The 20,690-nt window shown below is 43.3% G+C and overlaps 1 protein-coding gene across 1 annotated transcript in view; it reads right to left on the reverse strand.

Annotated features, from left to right (window-relative positions):
• The window catches only part of snd1 (staphylococcal nuclease and tudor domain containing 1), a 460,739-nt gene that overhangs the window by 35,759 nt on the left and 404,290 nt on the right, over positions 1–20,690 (reverse strand). Inside the window, exon 22 of the mRNA XM_080754108.1 lies at positions 11,557–11,760. Coding sequence (XP_080610234.1) covers positions 11,557–11,760 — 204 coding nt within the window. The remainder of the gene's footprint in view (positions 1–11,556; positions 11,761–20,690) is intronic.

A 20,690-nucleotide genomic window follows, 5' to 3' on the forward strand; every position in this document is an offset into this window, starting at 1 on the left:
AGTAAAATTACTACAAATGCCGAATTTAACATAATGGTCACTTTAACAAGGTATTATAATTCTATTCTCCACACTTGTATTCTCCCCAGCTTGACAACATGGTATACTCCCAGGTTCCGCAGGTCAGCTGCACAGGTGCAATGCATTATTGTTAATTGTGGCACGTTTACTAACATGCTAAGTTTAGCTGCACTTGAACAACCGTTCCAGGCTGCCATATCCAGCCCAAGAGACCGTAGAAACCTATGTAAAAAACTGAACCGTGTTATCCAAAATGTAATGCCTATTTTCCATGAGGACTCCCATCTTTGCCATACCCTAGCTTTTGCTGAACCGATGCCACTGAAAAGATGAGAAATGTGGCGGGGAGGAGGGGGCAGTGCTCAAGACAGCGTCCAGAGGTTGTACATGAAGGCTGCGAAAAAGAGGGGTTTTGAGGGATTATGGGGGAGTTTTGGGGGAATATTTGACAATTTGGCCAATGTTTAATTTATCATTTTAGAGGTATTAAAAAGTCCTTAAATTGTCACTTTAGAAATGTGCAGATATCCTCTGTACAATTAAACGTTATGTTGGTGTGTTTACTGTTGAGTGAGAAAACAATGTTGCACATGGAGTTAATCATCTGGGGACCCCCCAAAATAATTTGGGGACCCCCGACCCACATGTTGAGAACCACTGGTATAAGCGTCTTTGATAAAGGCGCTATACCGTATAAATGCAGAATTTACACAGATGCTTTCCCGGCTCTACTGGGTTATACTTCGTCGTATGGCGATACACAGCAGTTAGCTTGTAAATTTTCAGTTTTTTTTTTCTTTTTTTGCCGAGCGACACCATCGTGTCACTCGGGGAAAAAAAACATAATAACATTCCTAAATATCAGACTCAAGAAACCATTCAAACTCGCACTCTGAACAAAGCCTATAAGACTACAGGCATCTTTCAATACAATTTTGCCCTTTGCAAAACAATACTCATCACCTTGGGGGAGAACATTTCCAATTCGCTCTCGTTTTGTCCGTCTCTCTGAAGACCTCCTCTGGTCGACGGGGTTGCAACGGCCCCCATTGTCCCTCTTTATTGGATACGTTCTTTGTAAAGACTGTGAGACGATTATAATTCAGCCATAACAGACACAAGTTAATGCTCGCCTAAATACAAGAGACAACAGCACAAAAGCCCTTGCACCGCCCGCAGCAGCAGTCAAACTGTGTGCAATCCGATGCCTTTCCCGTTTTACGACTCAGGGTTTGAAAAACAGCCATAAAAATGGTGTGGGCTTTTGTGCTTGTGTAATTATTATCAGGCAGGAAAGAAAAAAAACAAAACAGTGTGCATCTTGGCGAAGGGCTTTGGAACAGGATTCGATGAGTTGGAATTATCACCGCGGCAAGTGCTTGCTGAGCTTTACTTTTAATAGACGCTGGCAAACGGGCGCAGCGTATTAAAGTCGTCTCCAGATCAAACTATCTGTGTTTTGATTAAGCCAGCAATGTTTTTTGTCCAGAAGGGAGACAGACACAAGGCCAGTGCCAGTTATCAGGGGTTCCCAAACCTTTTTGTCTCAGGGCACTCCATACATATATATATTGTTTTTAATCCGAGGCACCCCTACATTATAATTTTTACTCCGAGCACCTTATATTTATATCATATCGTCGCTGTCGGGTGGAGACCTTGTATATCCAAAACCGTTCATTTTGTATTTATCATCTATAAAATGTACTAAACTAGTGAAAACAGCTGATCTACAAGCACAAAACGCCTCGCGTTGCGAGGCCTTGTGTGCTTGTAGATCGGCTGTTTTCACTAGTTTTGTGCGACAGTCTTGTATGATGAAGCAGGGCTTTGCTTTACCAAAAGACGTACACATTTGAAACTTGGAGATACGAGGTTTCTGCCCGACAGTGACGATATTTGAGTGATTATGGTGCAAGGAAAGCGTCGAGATAATAGCCATTTGGGTTAGAACTGACTGAAAATAACTTTGTACATCAAGTTTAAAATGATACTAAAGTGTCCAAATAAATTCCAAATATTGTTAAATTATCTCGCGGCACCCCAGGGTGCCCCGTCACCCACTTTGAAAACCCCTGAGTTCTATATAATTGAATAGCAGTTTCCAACCCATCCTGACCATTCTCTGTACCGTAAGCCCTATTAGCCTTTTGTGCGCGGTGGGTTTTAATCAGTGCTCTGGCTGCCATAGGCTCCATTAGCCAGAGCTGCTTTATAGTCCCGGTTACTGGCAAAAAGGTCAGAGGTCAAACTACTCTCTGGAGCCAGAGGACGCAGCGATGCACGCCGCCTTATTGACTGCCTTTGGCGGTATAAAGGAAGCCGTTTTTATTGGTTATTCCGTTAGTGTGCACACGTGTGTTTGTTTATGAGACAGTGAATAAGCAAGCTAATCTGTGTTTGTATATATGTGTGTGTGTGTGTGTGTGTGTGTGTGTGTGTGTGTGTGTGTGTGTGTGTGTGTGTGTGTGTGTGTGTGTTATAGGCTTGTATGTAAATGCGTTGTGCCCACTTGGGGCCTGTATTCGCTGTACTGTATATTGTCGCTGTCGCAACTGAAACCTCATATCTCCATCTTTAACCTTTTCTTTTTAGGCACCGCTCACTCCCACTGGATGGGATCGTTTCATGAATATTTAACCAATGAGAAGCGTTAACAAGAGTTTGTGACATTGGAACTTTTTCATTTTCCAAAAAGAAGTATGTGTTGGACATACAGGGTTTCCACGCGACGAAATGCGAGTGTGTGAGAGACTTGTACATAAATGTGTTTGCCCGCTTGTAAACGCTCGACTATTTCATCAACAATTCCATTCCTGTAGGCACACACTCTCCATTCCTTTGTGTGCATCAATTTGTTAAGTACGAGACCGTGAGAGTAATGTTTGAGGATTTGTGTGTGAGGCGCTGAGAGCAGTAATGGTGGCGGAAATAAATATCCACAATTTTTCTTTATCTTCCGCCTTACAGAGTGGTTTTGATACCGCCGGGCCAATTAGCATAATGAGAGTGAAACAAACGAGGTGCGCTTTATAATGTTAACGCCGGGGATAATAATAAAATGGCCGCCTTCGGAGAGAAATTGCTGAGGCGTGTGTGCCTGGGTCAGCCGGAGGCGGCATTCGGAAAGGATAGGACAATGAAAACGGTAATACATAAATTCATGAATAAACAAATCCCGCAAAAAAAACTAAAAAACTAAAGTATATACATAAACAATTGAATTTCTACTCAAATTAAATTAATACAATTACTATGCCACTTGAACCACTTTCAAACTGGCATGCCAACAGTATATTTGAATTGTCGTTGTTCGGAGCAGACAATTGCTAGTTCTAGAGCACTATGGTCATTTGGGGGTTCTCCTTGGAAAGGAAGAACCCATGGCGTGTGTTCGACGCACACCTGCTTGACGTCTCTGTCGGGCGGAAACCTCATACATGCATGTCCAAAACGTCTTACTTTTCAGGATTCAAATTCCAAAAGAGCAAAAGTTGCAGATCTACGGTACAAGCATTTGTGTGACGCTGTAGAGCTGAGCAGGTTCAAGTAGGGGCGTTACATTTATGAGAAAAAAAACCACACACAAACATTTAACACAACGCCTGCCATCGCGTCGCCAAAACAATACACTATTCCCTGCCAAGGCTTTTTTATATAATAATAATTACCCGTTCTGGAGAGCCTCTGTGCATGCGGCGCGTGCACACGGAATGCGCAGCCACCCCATTTCGTGGCAGCGCTACGTGTGTTCTTTCGTGCGGGGGAAAACATAATCGATGCGGTAATTTCCATGCTCCACCGAGAGAGAGCTGAAATGGCCCGGTCATGAGACGTTAACGCAGGGAAGACAAAAAAAGGGGGAGAAAAAGGCCACTCGCGCGCCACGCAGTGAGCTTGTAGATCTGCTATTTTTGAAAAATCGTGAAAATTAGAATTTTGACCCGATTCTAAAGTGTCTTTTGAATCCTTCTAAGATTTTTTGAAAAACCTATGTTTCTATGTCAGCAATCTGGCCAGCCATCGTCAAAGAAAGGGTCCTTTTCACTTATATGGAGCTCAGTTAGTCTGTTCTTGAGAGACCACTATGTCAGTGGTTCTCAAACCATTTCATGTGAAGGACCCCCAAAATTACATTTATTTGGCCACGGACCTCCATCTCAAAATATTTAGTTCCAGGGACCACCCAGAAGCAAAATTTGAGTTACAAACGTTCGCTTTGAAAATATTTGCACACAAAGATTTGCACACATTTTCACAACTTTTTTCAAAAATAGCAGATCTACAAGCTCGCAGTGCGGCACTCAGTGCCGCGCTGTGAGCTTGTACATCTGCTATTTTTCACTGGTTAAAGCATTCAATAATTCTAGGCCTATTCAAATATGGAGATAAGAAGTTTTCTGCCCAACATAGACGTCATGTTCTTTGGCACTGTTGCTGAACACGGGTGTGTTTAGCTGAATGATTACGTCCATACGTCCAACAGAAACACCCCTAAATGACAGCCACGCGTGAGTGGTGACATGAAGATGAGGGCTGCCATCGTCTGTGGTGGTGGTGGTGACAGGGGTGGCACAATAAATTCTGGGCCCTGTGTACAAGGATTCACTGCAGGCACCCGGCACAATTATGTTGTGTTTTAACTATTGAAAAATAGCAGATATACAAGCTTGCAGCGCGAGTGCCGCGCTGCGAGCTTGTAGATCTGCTATTTTTGTGCAAGTCTGAATATTTCAAATCCTTCTAAGGTTTTTGAAAAAACCTATGTTTCTATTTCAGTGGTGCTAAAACCTTTTCATGTGAAGGAGCCCCAAAATGATATGTATTTGGCCACGGCCCCCCATCTCAAAATATTTAGTTCCTGGTACCCCCCAGAAGCAAAATTTGAGTTAAAGAGGTTCGCTTGAAAAATACATATATTCAAAGATTTGCTCACATTTTCACGACTTTTCAAAAATGGCAGATTTACAAACTCGCATCACGGCACTCGGTGCCGCGCTGTGAGCTTGTATATCTGCTATTTTTCAATAACTAAAGTATAAGATAATGAAGGTCCCTCCACCTTGGGCCCTAGTAACTCAGTCCCACTCCCCCCACCCCTTGTGACGCCCCTGGGTGCTGACGATGGTAATTACGGAGCCTCGCAGACGGTTTACATCCGGAATGCTCTATGGTTGCTGTCAGGGCAGAAACCTCTTATCCATGTTCTAACCACAAGCTAAAACAAATACGTTTTAGGTGGTGCCATAGTTTGGTACTTGTTCCATTTTGTATGTGTCTATGGCAGCGCTACTCAACCCGCGGCCCGCGGGCCGCATGCGGCCCTTTCCGCATGAAACGCAGCACGAAGCGACACATGTTGAGCTTGTGGATTTTAGAATCCTGAAAGCATACAGTTTGGGACATAACGAGGTTTCCACCCGACAGACGATAACACAGGCCTTGAAACGTGGAGTCAAAATGGGCTCTGCTGCTGCGGCGTTATATGAATGTGTTACATAAACACGACGCTTGTGTATTTATTCTGCTTCCATTACAAGCCTCAAGGGTCAATGGAACAAATGTTGCAGTGACCGCAACGATGACAAATCCTCTTTATCTCCCTCTCTCACACACACAAATACATACACACACACACACACACACACACACACACACACACACACACACACACACACACAAACACATGTTTTGTATTGCTATACTAGCAAGGACATCGACCTAAATCCTGAGTTAGAAGATAGCAGGGGCGCTACTGGTATCCCTCAAACCACCGGTGCTCATGAAAAGGAACACAATGAGCAAAAGAGGACAACATGTGCCACAGAGGCAGAAAAATCCAGGTCCAGGCACTCTGGTGGATTTAGAAATAAAAGGCCTTTATTCAATGGGCTAGAACAGGGTTCCCCAAGCGCACAACGCCTCGCGGTGCGAGGCGTTGTGCGCTTGTAGATCAGCTGTTTTCACTACTTTTGTGCGACGGCCTCGTATGATGAAGCAGGGCTTTGCTTTGTGAAAGAACGTACACATTTTGAGATACGAGGTTTCCACCCAACAATGACGATACACTAGTGTTGTTGCTGCTCTTTTACTGCTAGTGTTGTTGCTGCTCCATTATTACTGGGGTTGGTGGGGGGCTGGGGGCCAGACAGTAGCCCCCCGCGGGCCGCAAATGGCCCGTGGGCCGCCTATTGGTGAACCCTGGGCTAGAACATGAACTAATTTAGTGCTATCCCAGAGGAAACCAATAAAAAAACAAACAAAAAAACACTGCTGTACAGCTCTGCCAGGCCGATGAACCCGAAGATTTAATATGCTTTAATCGCTATGAAACAATTAAAAGTATGATCGCTGTTTATCGCCGATCCAGACTGTTTATCACCCCCGGAGAACTGTTTCCGCCCGCATTTCCGGTTTTCGACCGGATCAGGTTTCTGTATATCCGGTCGGGGGGGCGGGACCATAGCGCAGCTTCCGTTAGCTTTCATGTAAACAGTAGCAGACACAGCTCGGAGACAGAAAGGTATTATTTTGATCTGATTTTTTCTTTTTTTTTTTAAAGCTGTGATCGGGTGCACACACGCCTGGTACATGATCCGTGCACAGATCGTGCGCGCACATCACGCACGTGCCCGCGTTAAAAGGTAAGGACGACGCGGCAGTTGATGAGTTCAGCGATGTTTTAAAAGACAGTAAATGAGTTAGAATACACCAACGCGTTTCGGCAAACGCCTTCTTCAGGGTGTTACTGAACAAAGACAAAATGTAGGCCTAATTATAGGCCTACCAGGTGTGTCCACATTGAGGACCTGCAGTCTGCATCCTACACGTTACCTACATATGAATGAAAAAAAAAAAAAAAAAAACAGGGCATACCTACGGTCTGTTAAAAAAACTTTTACCATGGTTATTATAGAGGATTAAAGGGCAACATAAATCCTGAGTTACTTGGCTGCGTCTTGCGTGCCAGTGTCGCGCAGCTAAAATAGCCAATCTACAAGCTCACAAAGCATCAAAGTATGACACGTTGAGAGCTTGCAGATCACCCTTTTTTTTGGGTGCGTTGACACACACAGTCCAGTATAAATCAGGTACCGTATAACTTCCTAAATCTAACAAAAATTCTCCTCACAATGTCCGTTTCTCAAAATGGGGACATTTGACTCACGAGCATAGTAATACATGTACACACACACACACACACAGACACACAGTGGTGCGCTTGTTACCATAATGACCGGCATGCTAACGATCACATGATAACGGCGTCCACAATCATGATGGCTTGATGACAACCATAACCGTCCTCGAGAATTAACACGAGATAATGACGCCGGTTAAACTACGATCTCCGAAATGAGGCTCATCACCATTACGCGGGTGAATGATTGGCGATTGGGCGATCGCCACACGCCCGACATCCCAACAAAAACATCACCCCCTCCTTCCCGTCAGCTCATTGGCTGCGTTGTTTACAATGTTCACCCTGAGACCGGAAGGCCGGAGGTTCAATCCCACCCGGGGACAAGACTGTTGTTTTCTTTGTTTGTTTGTTTTTTAACTCATTGAGTGCCAATCCCGAACTAGTTCGGCTTTATTAGCGTATCGCAGAGTGCCGATCCCGAACTAGTTCGGCTTTAAAAAAAAAAAAAAAAAAAAAAAATTTGAAAACATTTTTTTTGAATTTTTTTTTTTTTTTTTTTGGACCCCATCAAATCTAGTGAACATGATTTCAATCGCGATTTTGCATGTTCCACCCCCATACAACCCCATCTAACATACAGGGCAGCCATGTTTGTTTACATAACATGTAAAACATAATGGCGATTATCTCAAGAATGCCTGAACGGATTTCCAATCGGATTTTTTTGTTTGAAAGCTATGAACAAACTGCACAAATCCACTCCAATGCAATCCAGGATTGCATTGGATTTTTTAGAGCTCATTCTTCTCTGTTTTTTTCCCATGCATGAGGTGTGCAAGGTTTAATCATGGCTAAGTTGACGAAAATAAGGCTTCTAAAATGCTTGGTAGCCAATAGCTAACTTCAAGCTAACTTCATCCTCTTCCTGTACATGCACAAAGGAAAGTGTTCAGGCAAGTCATGGCTGCAGGGCTTCTGCATATACCAGCATATCTCTATGGGATTTTCTATGGCCACTGGGCGCCCTCTAGTGGTGACTAGGGTGGCACTCAAAGAGTTAATACATTTTTGGGCGCTTTTTTGCCTTTATTTATAGTGTTTAGTGGGGATGAACAGGAAACAGGGAGAGAGAGAAGGGGAGAGACACGCATCAAAGATCGTCGTGAACGGGACTCGAACCCACAATGCGCTGTCAAGGCAGCTATATGAGCCCCCAAGTGCCCGGACCGCTAGGCCAGGGATCCAGACCCAGGACAGAAACCTCTCATCTCCATTATATTTTAACTTTTTGTGTTTTTCTATACCTGTAAATTAACACCCTATACATGATCATACTACAGCGTCACACCGAAGCAGACCCGGAAGATCGAAACGCGGTGCAAAGCTAGTAGATCTGCTACTTTTACCATCTTGGAATTTGAATCCTGAAAAGGTTTCTACCCGACAGAGACTAAAGATCTGACCACAATGCCTCCCTGCTGGGCCCTCAGCATCAAGGGTTGGCCTGGCCTGGGGGCAGTGTTGTTTTTAATAGCACATTTTGATTTAGTTTTAGTCATAGTCTTTTGAATAAAATATCATTTAGTTTTAGTCATAATTTAGTCACCTGAAAAGTATTCGTTTTAGCCTAATTTTAGTCGACTGAATATAAGATTTTAGGTGACTAAATCTACAGTTGATTTAGTCAACTGAAATGTATTTTGGCAGGCTTTGATGGCGGCGTAATGACTGATTTTACACTTGGTTGTGTGTCTGAAAATGTGTGTCTGAAAATAGCAGATCTACAAGCTCACAACGCGTCGCGCTGCGACACCTGAGAGCAACCAAACATAAAATGACTCTCTTCTCCACTAGTCCCTCCCTAACGTTTTAGTCTAGTTTTTCTTTTGTTGACGAGATTGTCAATATATTTCTTAGTTTTAGTCATCACAGCTTAGTTTTTATTTCGTTTTCGTAAGTGAAAAAAGCGCAGTCGACAAAAAAATGTCGTCATAGTTTTAGTCAACGAAATCAACACTGCCTGGGGACAAGTCGCTGCGTGATGTCCAGGAGATCTGCCTCACGCTTTCAGAAACAACAAGATGGGCTCTGGGATTGGGAACCTTTCATTTCCCTAAGCCAGTGAGTGGTTCTCAACCTTCTCAGGCCGCGACCCCCAAAATAATCATATTTTAACTGGGGACCCCCCACCCTATGAGCACTAAGAGTTGAGGCATTGCATTTTGTATAACACGTTCTATTGTGGAAATGGCAGATCTATATGCTCACAACGACTCGCGTTGCAAGGCGTTGTGAGCATGTAGATCGGCTATTTTCACAATTTCTACCTCTAATATTTGACAATTTGGCCAATGTTTAATGTGTCGTTTTAGAGTTATTAAAATGTCCTTAAATTGTCACTTTTAGAAATGTGCGGATACCCTCTATACACTTTAACTTTAGGTTGGTTCGTTTACTGTTGAGTGACAAAACAATGTTGCACATTGAGTTAATCATCTGGGGACCCACACAATACTTTGGGTCCCGACCCACAATTTGAGAACCACTGCCCTAAGCGTGGGCATCAATTGCTAGAATAATCGGACTTCCCCCACCCACACACTTTCACACAGAAACAATCCTTCACAAAATAAAGCAATCACACATTTTAGCACAACAGCAAAATGACACTGACCGATATGGCCACCTCAGGCTCATGCCATCTGGACGAAGACACAGAACTTGGCAGAAAAGTTTGTTTAGTAAGAGTTTTGTCCCCTCAGCCATCGCTGCACTCAAAGAACTGCCTTGCAGATAGGATGGTTCTGTGGATACATATTGTCCTGGTTGTTGTGTTATGTTGTTGTGTGCCATGTTGTTTTGTGCAATATGGTTATGTGTTTTTCTGTTTTGTTCTTTTAGGCTCCGTATAAACAAAATTTGCATAGGGCAGGTATGACAAATCATTTGAAATAATTGAATAACTTTATACTTTAAAATCACACCTAGGGTGAAGTGAGTGGTGCTATTTATAAGTTAATTTCATCAAATGTCCCACTGGCCAATCACAGCACGTCCTGCAAAGCTTGGCCAATGGGACCATAGCCTCGCGTAGCCAGGCTTACTCATCTGCGAAGAGAAAAGCCTGGTAACGACCATAGGCTGAAACGGCATGAAACAGTGCTACTTCCGGCGGGAGAATTTCACCGGATGTTCTTGTTTTTTCATATTCCCCGCTGGCGAAAAAAACTGTTCTACTTCTCCCGACCCTTTGGTTGCGCTCGTAATAAACAATATCCAAACAAAAACATGGATTCTGACAAAGGACACCTATTAAGAGTGAGTTAAGAGCTACAATCTTTATGTAAACAGACTTCCGCCACTTCCGGTGTCTGTAGGTTCATGCCGTTTTCATCGGCTATTGTGGCCAGGGTGATGGGACCATGGCCGTACAATAAACTTTGAGATGTTTGTGCCAAGTTGTAGCTGAATGTGAAGGAAGAGGCCCACTCTTCAGCCACGATGCAAATTATTTATTTAACCAACGTTTCGACTGTAGCCAGTCTTCATCAGGGTTTGAGCCAAGATGTAGGCCATATCTAGGCCGGATGTAGGCCACGCATCACATTTTTGTGGCCCGGAGATTTTTTACGGACCCAGACAAAGCTAGATGCTGGAGCTTAGCTCCTTCCAGGAGCACCGCTCAATAAAACAAGAATAGTGGTAATAGACGATCTACACGTTCAAAACACGCCACACGGTGACGCGTTTTGAGTAGTAAATCTGCCATTTCCACCATTTCGGAAAATGTAGGAAACGTAGGAAAATGTTTCACCATTCAACAATTATAACAATGCAAAAAAAAAGAAAAAAAAGAAAACGTGATCAGTCGATTATGTAACAACTGTGAAAGGCCTACTTACAACTAGGGATGGGACGACATGAAAATGTCATGTCACGATTGTGACCAACTAAATCGCGATTTACGATAGTATCGTGATATCAAAATAACATCCATTATCCTGGGGCGGAACATTTGCCAAAAACATTGCCGATCTACAAGCTCACAACACGTCGCGCGTCGCTCGGCTATTTTCTTGCAAAGAGATTTTGGTAGAGAGTAAAAAAAAAAGACGTATATTATAAGTACGTTTTACCAACGGAGGGTTTAAATGGTACCGGATATGCAGCTCGGCAAATAAAAGGTGAATTGACCCCAGTGCATGACGGAGGACGACATCACGATAAATTAAATCTCGACGATACGATTATCGCAAGTGTTTTTTTTTTATCACGATAAACGATAACAGCGCTTATCGTCCCATCCCTGCTCAGTGCTTACAACCAACCCCTCCCACCCTCTCGGACCCCCTGCCCACCCCACCACGGCGGCGGCGGCCCCAGAACCTTACCATCTTCGCCAGGTACTTCTCCTTGCGGACGTCCACCATCACCAGGCCCTCCTTCACCAGGCCCAGGCCCACGTCGTCCTTGGTGTCGTGGAACTGTAGCGTGATGTGCCCGCACGAGCCCACCGTGAACTCCACGTTCAGCAGACACTGCGTGTTCTGGATGTCCCGCACCAGGCCGTCCACCACGTCGGCGCGCGCGTCCTCCTGTGTGTGTGTGTGTGTTAAGAAGATGGTTAAGGTTAAGAGTGAGGCAAAAACAAACTCATCGTCTTGACTAAAGACGATGAGTCTTTAGTCATCGTCTTGTGTGACTGAAACAAGGGGCAAAGAACCAGGCTTGTTAACACAAAAAGCAAACAAATAAAACTCCTTCCTGAAATCGTCAGAGTACGCACACTTGCTTCCGGGGCTCTTCAAAATAAAGTGTAAGCGAACTGTGGCACTGAATATCCGAATAATTTGAGTTAGACGGTGTCCAATGTGTTAACACAATATGTAAAGTTATGACGTTTCGGTTAATACTGTTAATATTCTACACAAAGCGAACCAGGGGGAACCGAGGCTTTAACCTTGGCTTTGACTAAACAACCAAGGTTTGTATTGCAAATTACAACTTTATGACATCACACATTGTACTTTACAATACAAACCCCAAAATCAATCCTCCAGTTCTAGGCAACACAGAAGAGGGGGAACTTTATTTTTATTTCCACACAACTCCTCTAAGGTATATTAATGACATAGTTCAATATTGAAAATGGGTGGTCTTCCCCTTTAAGGGTCTGAATGGAAGATGGTTCTGAACACGTATTCTCACGTATACAGGCTATTTACAGGCGCGACGCACTTCCATAGAAGACATGTCGGTTTCTATTATGGAATACAAATGACTGAAATCAGTCGTTGCGACTGAGAACTTTAATGGAATGAGAGGTAATTTAATGGGATGAAAGGAGTACACACATATTAATGTATACCTGATAATACCAGGGTCAGTAATAAAAACATTTTTCATTGCTAGCTCGCCACTTCAGAGCCATTACCCTAGTGTGCACGCACGCACACACACACACACACACACTTGAGACTAATGTATACCTGATAATAACAGGGTCAGTATTAAGTAGACTATACTGCTCTCCACTTCAGAGATCTCACACACACACACACACACACACACACACACACACACACACACACACACACACACACACACACACACACACACACACACACACACACACACACACACACACACACACACACACACACACACACACAATTCACTTGGAAAGCTTGCTGCATACCAATTATGCACTCTCAAACGATCACTGAGCGCCATTAACCTTAATACTGACAATGAAATGTATGGGAATACAATAAAACAATATACAGTCACATCATACTATATACAATGTACAGTAGATACTGTGCATAATGCCATTCCCATACGTTTTATAAATATTTGATAACTGCTGCCTTTTGATGTTTTCTTTCTTTTTTTTTTTTTTTTTTTTTACTTTGTTGGAGAAAAGACACCAGACACAGCTAGGTGAAAAAAAAAAGAAAAAAAAAAAGGGACTGTATGTGTTAGTGTGTGTGCACGCGCGTGCATGCGTGCGTTGTGTTTGCGATTACCGTTGGTGCCTGTTGAGATTGGCACATTTTTTGGGGCAACCTGCCAAGATCACACATGTCGCACGTGTCTTCTTTTTTAGTTTTTTACTCTCAAAAAAGCACCTGCAATGTAGTGCATTTGAAACTACATTGTAGTGCACATCATGGAGTGATCACTGCTTGCCTCCTGTGAATACTTTTATTTTACTTTTTGTTTATTTTATTTTTATTTTGTTGCTGAGTGAGGTCAGCAGACAAAGTGACGTGAGTGAGATGAAAACTAACGGTATATAGGTTTAACTGGCTTATGGATGACGACCAGGCAAGGAGAATCACTGGGTTGTGAGGCCATACGTTTTTTTTTTCTTCCAGTGAGCAATGTTTATGCTTTGTAATGTTTTTATTTTTTACGTACAGTAAGAGACTAGCCAGCCCGGCTGGTCCATCTGTGTGTCCGACTCTCCGGAACTGGACTCCAGTCCTTATATTTCACACTGTTTCTATTGCACGAAGGAGGAGAACAGTGGTTCTCCACCTTTTCAGGCCGCGACCCCCAAAAGAAATGTAACCGGGACCCCCCATCCTGATGAGCACTAAGAGTTTAGGCATTACATTTTGTATAACACGGTTCTATTGTGAAAATAGCCGATCTACATGCGAGGCGTTGTGAGCATGTAGATCTGCCTCTATAATATTTCACAATTTGGCTAATGTTTAATTTGTCATTTTAGAGGTATTACAAAGTCCTTAAAATGTCACTTTAGAAATGTGCAGATACCCTCTATACACTTAAAAGTCATGTTGGTTTGTTTACTGTTGAGAGAGAAAACAATGTTGCACATTAAGCTAATCATCTGGGGACCCCCCAAATAATTTGGAAACCAACCCCCCTGGGGGGTCCCGACCCACAGGTTGAGAACCACTGGAGTAGAATACTGATTTACCAAAATAAAGTTGACATATGAAGATAAGAGGTTTCTGCACATACTGTTTCCATGACACATCCTTAACCCATTTAGAACGGGTACACATTATTGTGTATCATTATTTTATGCTTTAACTATTGAAAAATAGCAGATATACAAGCTCGCAGCGCGGCACTCGGTGCCGCGCTGTGAGCTATTTTTGAAAATTCCTGAAAATTAGAATTTTGACCCGATTCTATAAGTGTCTTTTGAACCCTTCTAAGGTTTTTTGAAAAACCTAGGTTTCTATGTCAGCAATCTGGCCAGCCATCGTCAAAGAAAAGGTCCTTTTCACTTAACTGGAGCTCAGTTGGTCTGTTCTTGAGAGACTACTATGTCAGTGGTTCTCAAACCTTTTCATGTGAAGGACCCCCCAAACTGATATTTATTTGGCCACGGACCCCCATCTCAAAATATTTAGTTCCAGGGACCACTCAGAAGCAAAATTTGATTTTCGCTTTGAAAATACATAATATTCAAAGATTTTCACACATTTTCACGACTTTTTCAAAAATAGCAGATCTACAAGCTCGCAGCGCGGCACTCGGTTCCGCGCTGTGAGCTTGTATATCTGCTATTTTTCACTGGTTAAAGCATTCAATAAGGCCTAAATGTTAAAGTGACAATTCAATTACAAACATTTGATGCCAACTTGATTTGATGATCAACTTATTGCATTGATGGTTTCAGCTCTACTCCATCATCTCTCTCTCTCTCTCTCTCTCTCTCTCTCTCTCTCTCTCTCTCTCTCTCTCTCTCTCTCTCTCTCTCTCTCTCTCTCTCTCTCTCTCTCTCTCTCTCTCTCTCTCTCTCTCTCTCTCTCTCTCTCTCTCCCCTTTCTCCCTGGTCTTGTCTCCATAGCAACGCCCCTCCAGCTAGCCGCCCTTGGGTGGGTGGGTGTGTGTGTGTGTGTGTGTGTGTGTGTGTGTGTGTGTGTGTGTGTGTGTGAGCGTGCACGTGTGTATGTGCGATGCTGCATATGTGCGTGTGTCTGTGCGTGCGTGGGTGGGTGGGCGGGAAGGCTTGTTCAAGCCATAGAACTCTTTAAGGGCCTTTTTGTCCCTCTCTCTCTCTCTCTCTCTCTCTCTTTCTCTCCCTCTCCCTGGTCAACTTGTCACAGTTGCTGTGGGGGAGCTCAGGGCGAGAGAGAGAGAGAGAGAGAGAGAGAGAGAGAGAGAGAGATGCAGAGAGAGAGGGAGAGAGAGATGCAGAGAGAGAGGGGGAGAGAGGCAGAGAGAGAGAGAGAGAGAGAGAGAGAGAGAGAGAGAGAGAGAGAGAGAGAGAGAGAGAGAGATGCAGAGAGCAGGGGCGTCAATTGGGTATGGCAGGGGTATGCAGCTGCCATACCCTGGGTACTTTTATTCTCCCCATTTTGACAAAATGGTAGGTTTCGCAGGTCAGCTGCACAGGTGCAATGCAATTGAACAACCGTTCCAGGCTGCCATATCCAGCCCAAGAAACCATAGAAACGGGGGGAAAAAATAAAATGTACTTCTTAAAATAAATGTATCATGCCTGTTGCTAAGGTATGGCAACATGACTGGTGTCTTTTTCTGAACTGACGCCACAGGCAGAGAGAGAGAGACACAGACAGGCAGGCAAGCAGACAGACAGACAGACAGACAGACAGACAGACCGACAGACCGACAGACCGACAGACAGACAGAGGGAAAGGGAAGCAGATGAAGGGAGAAGTGAGGCAGCCAGCAGGATGAATGTAATATGAATGAGAGCCTTCTGCTGAGCAGTAGAAGGCCTCATTTGTACATTCTCCAATGCGAGCCACGCTGCACGGCCCAGTACAAGTCTGCTTTTCAAGCGTGCACACACACTCCTTGTCTGCCAAATCACAACCTCATTTTTCACATGGCTCTCTTCTAGCGCCACCATGAGGCCGATTCTTGCTAAACACATTGTTGGACACTGCTCCTACAGATGTTGCCTTAAAATCACGCAAGCGGTACACAGTATCTCTACAGTCATGTCATCAACATGGATCTGTCCCATTTCCCGTGTTCCCTCCAGATTGGCTACCATTGCCTTCTAAAGTTTGTGTATGCGACCTGACTGTCGCTTATCTCCCGATTTAGGGAGTCTTACTGGTTTTAGTCTAGTTTTAGTCTTTTAGTCTTAGTCTTTAAGGCTAAATATAACCACATGACTCTGATCAAATGATTGTTCTACTGTCTGTTACTTTGTCAGTGCAATATCAAAACGATTCAGAAAAATACAGTGCAATTCTGAGTTCTCAAAAAATAACAAACAAAACACCATCTTGGCTGTAATGCCATTGCACCTTAAAGGAGTCATCCAGACCAAAACACATATAGGGTTAAATCTGTCTTTTATCATACCCCTTTATACCTGCTTTATTCCATTTTTTTCATAGCTGCCCCTGTTGATAGATTTCGGCTGTCCCTGTTGCTAGATTTCGCAGGCCCTCTCATAACTAACAGAGTAGATATACTTTATATTAGTGCAGTTATTTCTTCAGCTTCAAAGTTAGTATTTTTTTATTGGATTGTGTTTACACAATGTCCTGAGACCAACCAAACCGCTGTTTTGACATCACAGGCACCCTTACGTGTCAAACCGACCCCTCCCTCCCCTCCCTTTCTAGCCTCTCCTCTCCCTGCTCTGGTGCAGAGCAGAAGCCGTTTGACAAGTAAGGGTGCCTGTGAGGTCAAAACAGCGGTTTGGTTGGTCTCAAGACGTTGTGTAAACACAATCCAATAAAAAAATACTAACTTTGAAGCTAAAGAAATAACTGCACTAGTATAACGTCTATCTACTCTGTTAGTTATGAGAGGGCCCGCAAAATCTAGCAACAGGGGCAGCCGAAATCTAGCAACAGGGGCAGCTATGAAAAAAATCGACTAAAGCAGGTATAAAGGGCTATGATAAAAGACAGATTTAACCCTATATGTGTTTTGGTCTGGATGACTCCTTTAATATGCAGTAGCAAATACAATACTTATGTTAATGTTCAAGTAAAACTGTTATGGCTTGGCCACAGTGCCACTGCCAGTTACAAAATCTCTGCTCTGCAAAATATAATATAGTAAGAGTATCAATCACATCTGACACTGTCTACTCTCTGTGTAAAACCAACAAGATTTGAAAAGAACAGATAGGCCAGTCAATCTAAGCAAAAAAAGGGCATGACCCAAAAGAAATTGCAATAGTAATGGTTCAAGGTTTTTTATGATCCTTAAAGTCATCCAAAAAACATGTTAAACATTTTCCATTTTATTCTTAGTTGATCAAGGTGAATTCGGGGGGTTCAAGTCTGGGTCCCTTCACTTACTATACCGGAAAAAAGACCCCCAAAACAATCTTCTTTAACTAGCAAGTTAGGGGTCTAACCAGGGGTTTTTCATGATTCTGAATCCATTTCAAGCAGTTGTTTTGCACGAAAAACATTCCTCAGGCTAAAAACTGACCCCCAAAGCTATGGTTTAGTGATGAGTTTCTGGGGTCAGCTCAGTTTTGTTCTGTCCCTTTTTAGCCCGTGGAATGTTTTTCGTGCAAAATAAATGCTTGCAATGGATTCAGGATCATGAAAAACCCTAGTTAGACCCCTCACAAGCTACTTAAAGAACATGTTTTTTATGTCTTTTCTTTTCTTTTTTTTGAGTGAAGGGACCCAAACTTGAACCCCATGAATTCACCTTGATCCACTAAGAATAAAATGGAACATTTTAACATGTTTTTTTGGATGACCCTAAGGATCATAAAAAACCTTGAACCATTACTATTGCAATTTCTTTTGGGTCAAACCTCAGATTGACTAGCCTAAGATAAGTGCCTACATTCTAAAGTGTAAAGGTAAAAGATGTATTTGGGTTTAGTCTTAAGACTTTTTAATAACACGCATTTAGTCTTAGTCTTCTAAAATTGTCTTAGCCTAGTCTAGTCTTAGTCGACTAAATATCAAAATCTTAGTTGACTTAGTCTTTAGTCTTAGTCAACTAAATTAACACTGCTAGTGAAAGAGGTATCCGCTGGGATTACATTTGTCCCTTTCGTGCCCATATATGGATATCTCTATATATGTGTCAGTCCTTGTCCACATTTGAGAAGTGCTAACCATTCCATCCTTGTCCTTTTATGCCCATATATGGAGATCCCTGATGTCATCATCGATATTAATCCCAATATCTTGGATTGCCAATATATGGACATACTGTGTCAGTCTCATGTGGTCTGTGACGTCAGACATCTATGATGTCAGTCATCTCCATATTTGGGAAAAGTAGATTTTTTTTGCATTTTTCAAGTCGATGGAGAACATTAATTCATGAATAAATTAAGATAAATGGGTAGGCAACCTTAGGCACGGGTGCCAACATTGGCACAGGGGAGGGTGATCACTGGCACACTGGCAGAAGTTTTCAATTAGTCAATTAATAAAGTCACCTTATTTACAGCAAATTACATCCTGCACATACTTCTGCATTCATTAACACTCTGAACTCTGACTGGGGAGGGAGTCTGGGATTATTGCTCTGAGATGCAAGCAGACGAGTACCAATAGAGCCGGTCGATTTGACATAATTATGGCCCAAGTGTGTTCCATTAAAACTGTGGGAGGAGTAGCGCGGCAAAATAAGGTTTATCCGGAAAGATGTAAAAGAAAGAATAAAGTCGGACAAGTACTATAGTATAGTATGGTTGCCCTGTTAGAGCAAACATACTAATTATGATGAAGAAGTGTGGGTCATGACCGAAAGTATAAGGTCGCGGGTGCAAGCGGACAAAATGGGTTTCCTCAGACGGGTAGCTGGTATCTCCCTTAGAGATAGGTTGAGAAGTTCAGTCACCCGAGAGAGACTTGGAGTAGAACCGCTGCTCCTACACTTGGAAAGGAGTCAGCTTAGGTGGTTTGGGCATCTAGTACGGATGCCCCCCCGAGCGCCTTTCCCAGGAAGGTCCTCGATGCACGTCCCACTGGGAGGAGACCCCGTGGCAGACCAAAGACCAAATGGAGGGATTATACCTCCAAACTGGCTTGGGAACGCCTCGGCATACTCCCTGAGGGAGTGGAAGTTGCTCGGGATAAGGAAATCTGGAATTCTCAGTTGGAAATGTTACCCCCGCGACCCGATTCCGGATAAGCGGTTGAAGATGGATGGATGGATAGAAGAATAACACGGGAAGGGAGGGGTAGGTGGCATGCATGAGTGAAAAGGCTATGTGTGTGTGTGCACGTGCAAGATAGTGGGTATAATAGGCCAGTCAATCTAAGCTAAAAAGGGGCATGACCCAAAATAAATTGCAATAGTAATCATTCAGGGTTTGTTATGATCCTTAGGGTCATCCAAAACACATGTTAAAAATCTTCCAAAATATTCTTAGTGGATCAAGGTAAATTCAGGGGGTTCAAGTTTGGGTCCCTTCACTTACTATACAGGAAAAAAGACCCCCCAAAAAATCTTTTTAAAGTAGCATGTGAGGGGTCTAACTAGGGGGTTTTCATGATTCTGAATCCATTGCAAGCATTTGTTTTGCATGAAAAACATTCCTCGGGCCAAAAACGGACCCACGACACTATGGTATTGTGATGGTTTAGTGATGAGTCATCACTTTTCACACTTTTGTGGGGTCCGTTTTTGGCCCGAGGAATGTTTTTCGTGCGAAACAAATGCTTGCAATGGATTCAGAATCATGAAAAAACCCTATTTAGACCCCTCTTACGCTAATTAAAGAAGATTTTCTTTTAGGTCTTTTTTTCCTGTATAGTAAGTGAAGGGACCCAAACTCTAACCCCCTGAATTGACCTTGATCCACTAAGAATATTTTGGAAGATTTTTAACATGTGTTTTGGATGACCCTGAGGATCATAAAAAACCTTGAACCATTACTATTGCAATTTCTTTTGGGTCAAACCTCAGATTGACTGGACTATAAGGTGTAGGTGATATCTGTGCCCTTTCTGCAACAGCAGATGGGCCACTTCACCCTGCAGGGACTGTGACACAGTGCATAGATGACACACACACAAACACACACACAAGTTCCGTCTACGTCACAGCACTTGTGACGCGACCGTATATATAGGATAAATGGAACATGACCTACATGAATATAAAGGGTACGTGTCATCAGGCCCTAAGGGATGCACACGCGCGCACACGCACACACGCACGCACACACACACACACACACACACACACACACACACACACACACACTTAAAGGCTTAGCGCTATGCCAAACAGCAGTTGCTAACCACCTCCTCAAGCATTTAAAAACAGATGTAACCAGATTTGTTTTTTCTGTCTTTCTGAGAATTCTGGGTTATTAAGGGGGAGTTATATTGGAATTGTTTACAACGAGGTGTCTAAGAGCTGGACCACTGTTTCCCTGGCACACGCGCGCACATGCACACGCGAGTACAGCCGCACACACACGCGCGCATATGCACACGCGAGTACAGCCGCACACACACACGCGCGCGCACACAAAGGTCTGTGTAAACAAGGTGATTAGCATGTAGGGTTGGGACGATGTGAAAATTCCATATCACGATTTTTGTGGCAAACGAAATAG

Source organism: Nannobrachium achirus (assembly GCF_963921795.1).
Source record: "Nannobrachium achirus genome assembly, chromosome: 23".
Classification (NCBI taxonomy): Eukaryota; Metazoa; Chordata; class Actinopteri; order Myctophiformes; family Myctophidae; genus Nannobrachium; species Nannobrachium achirus.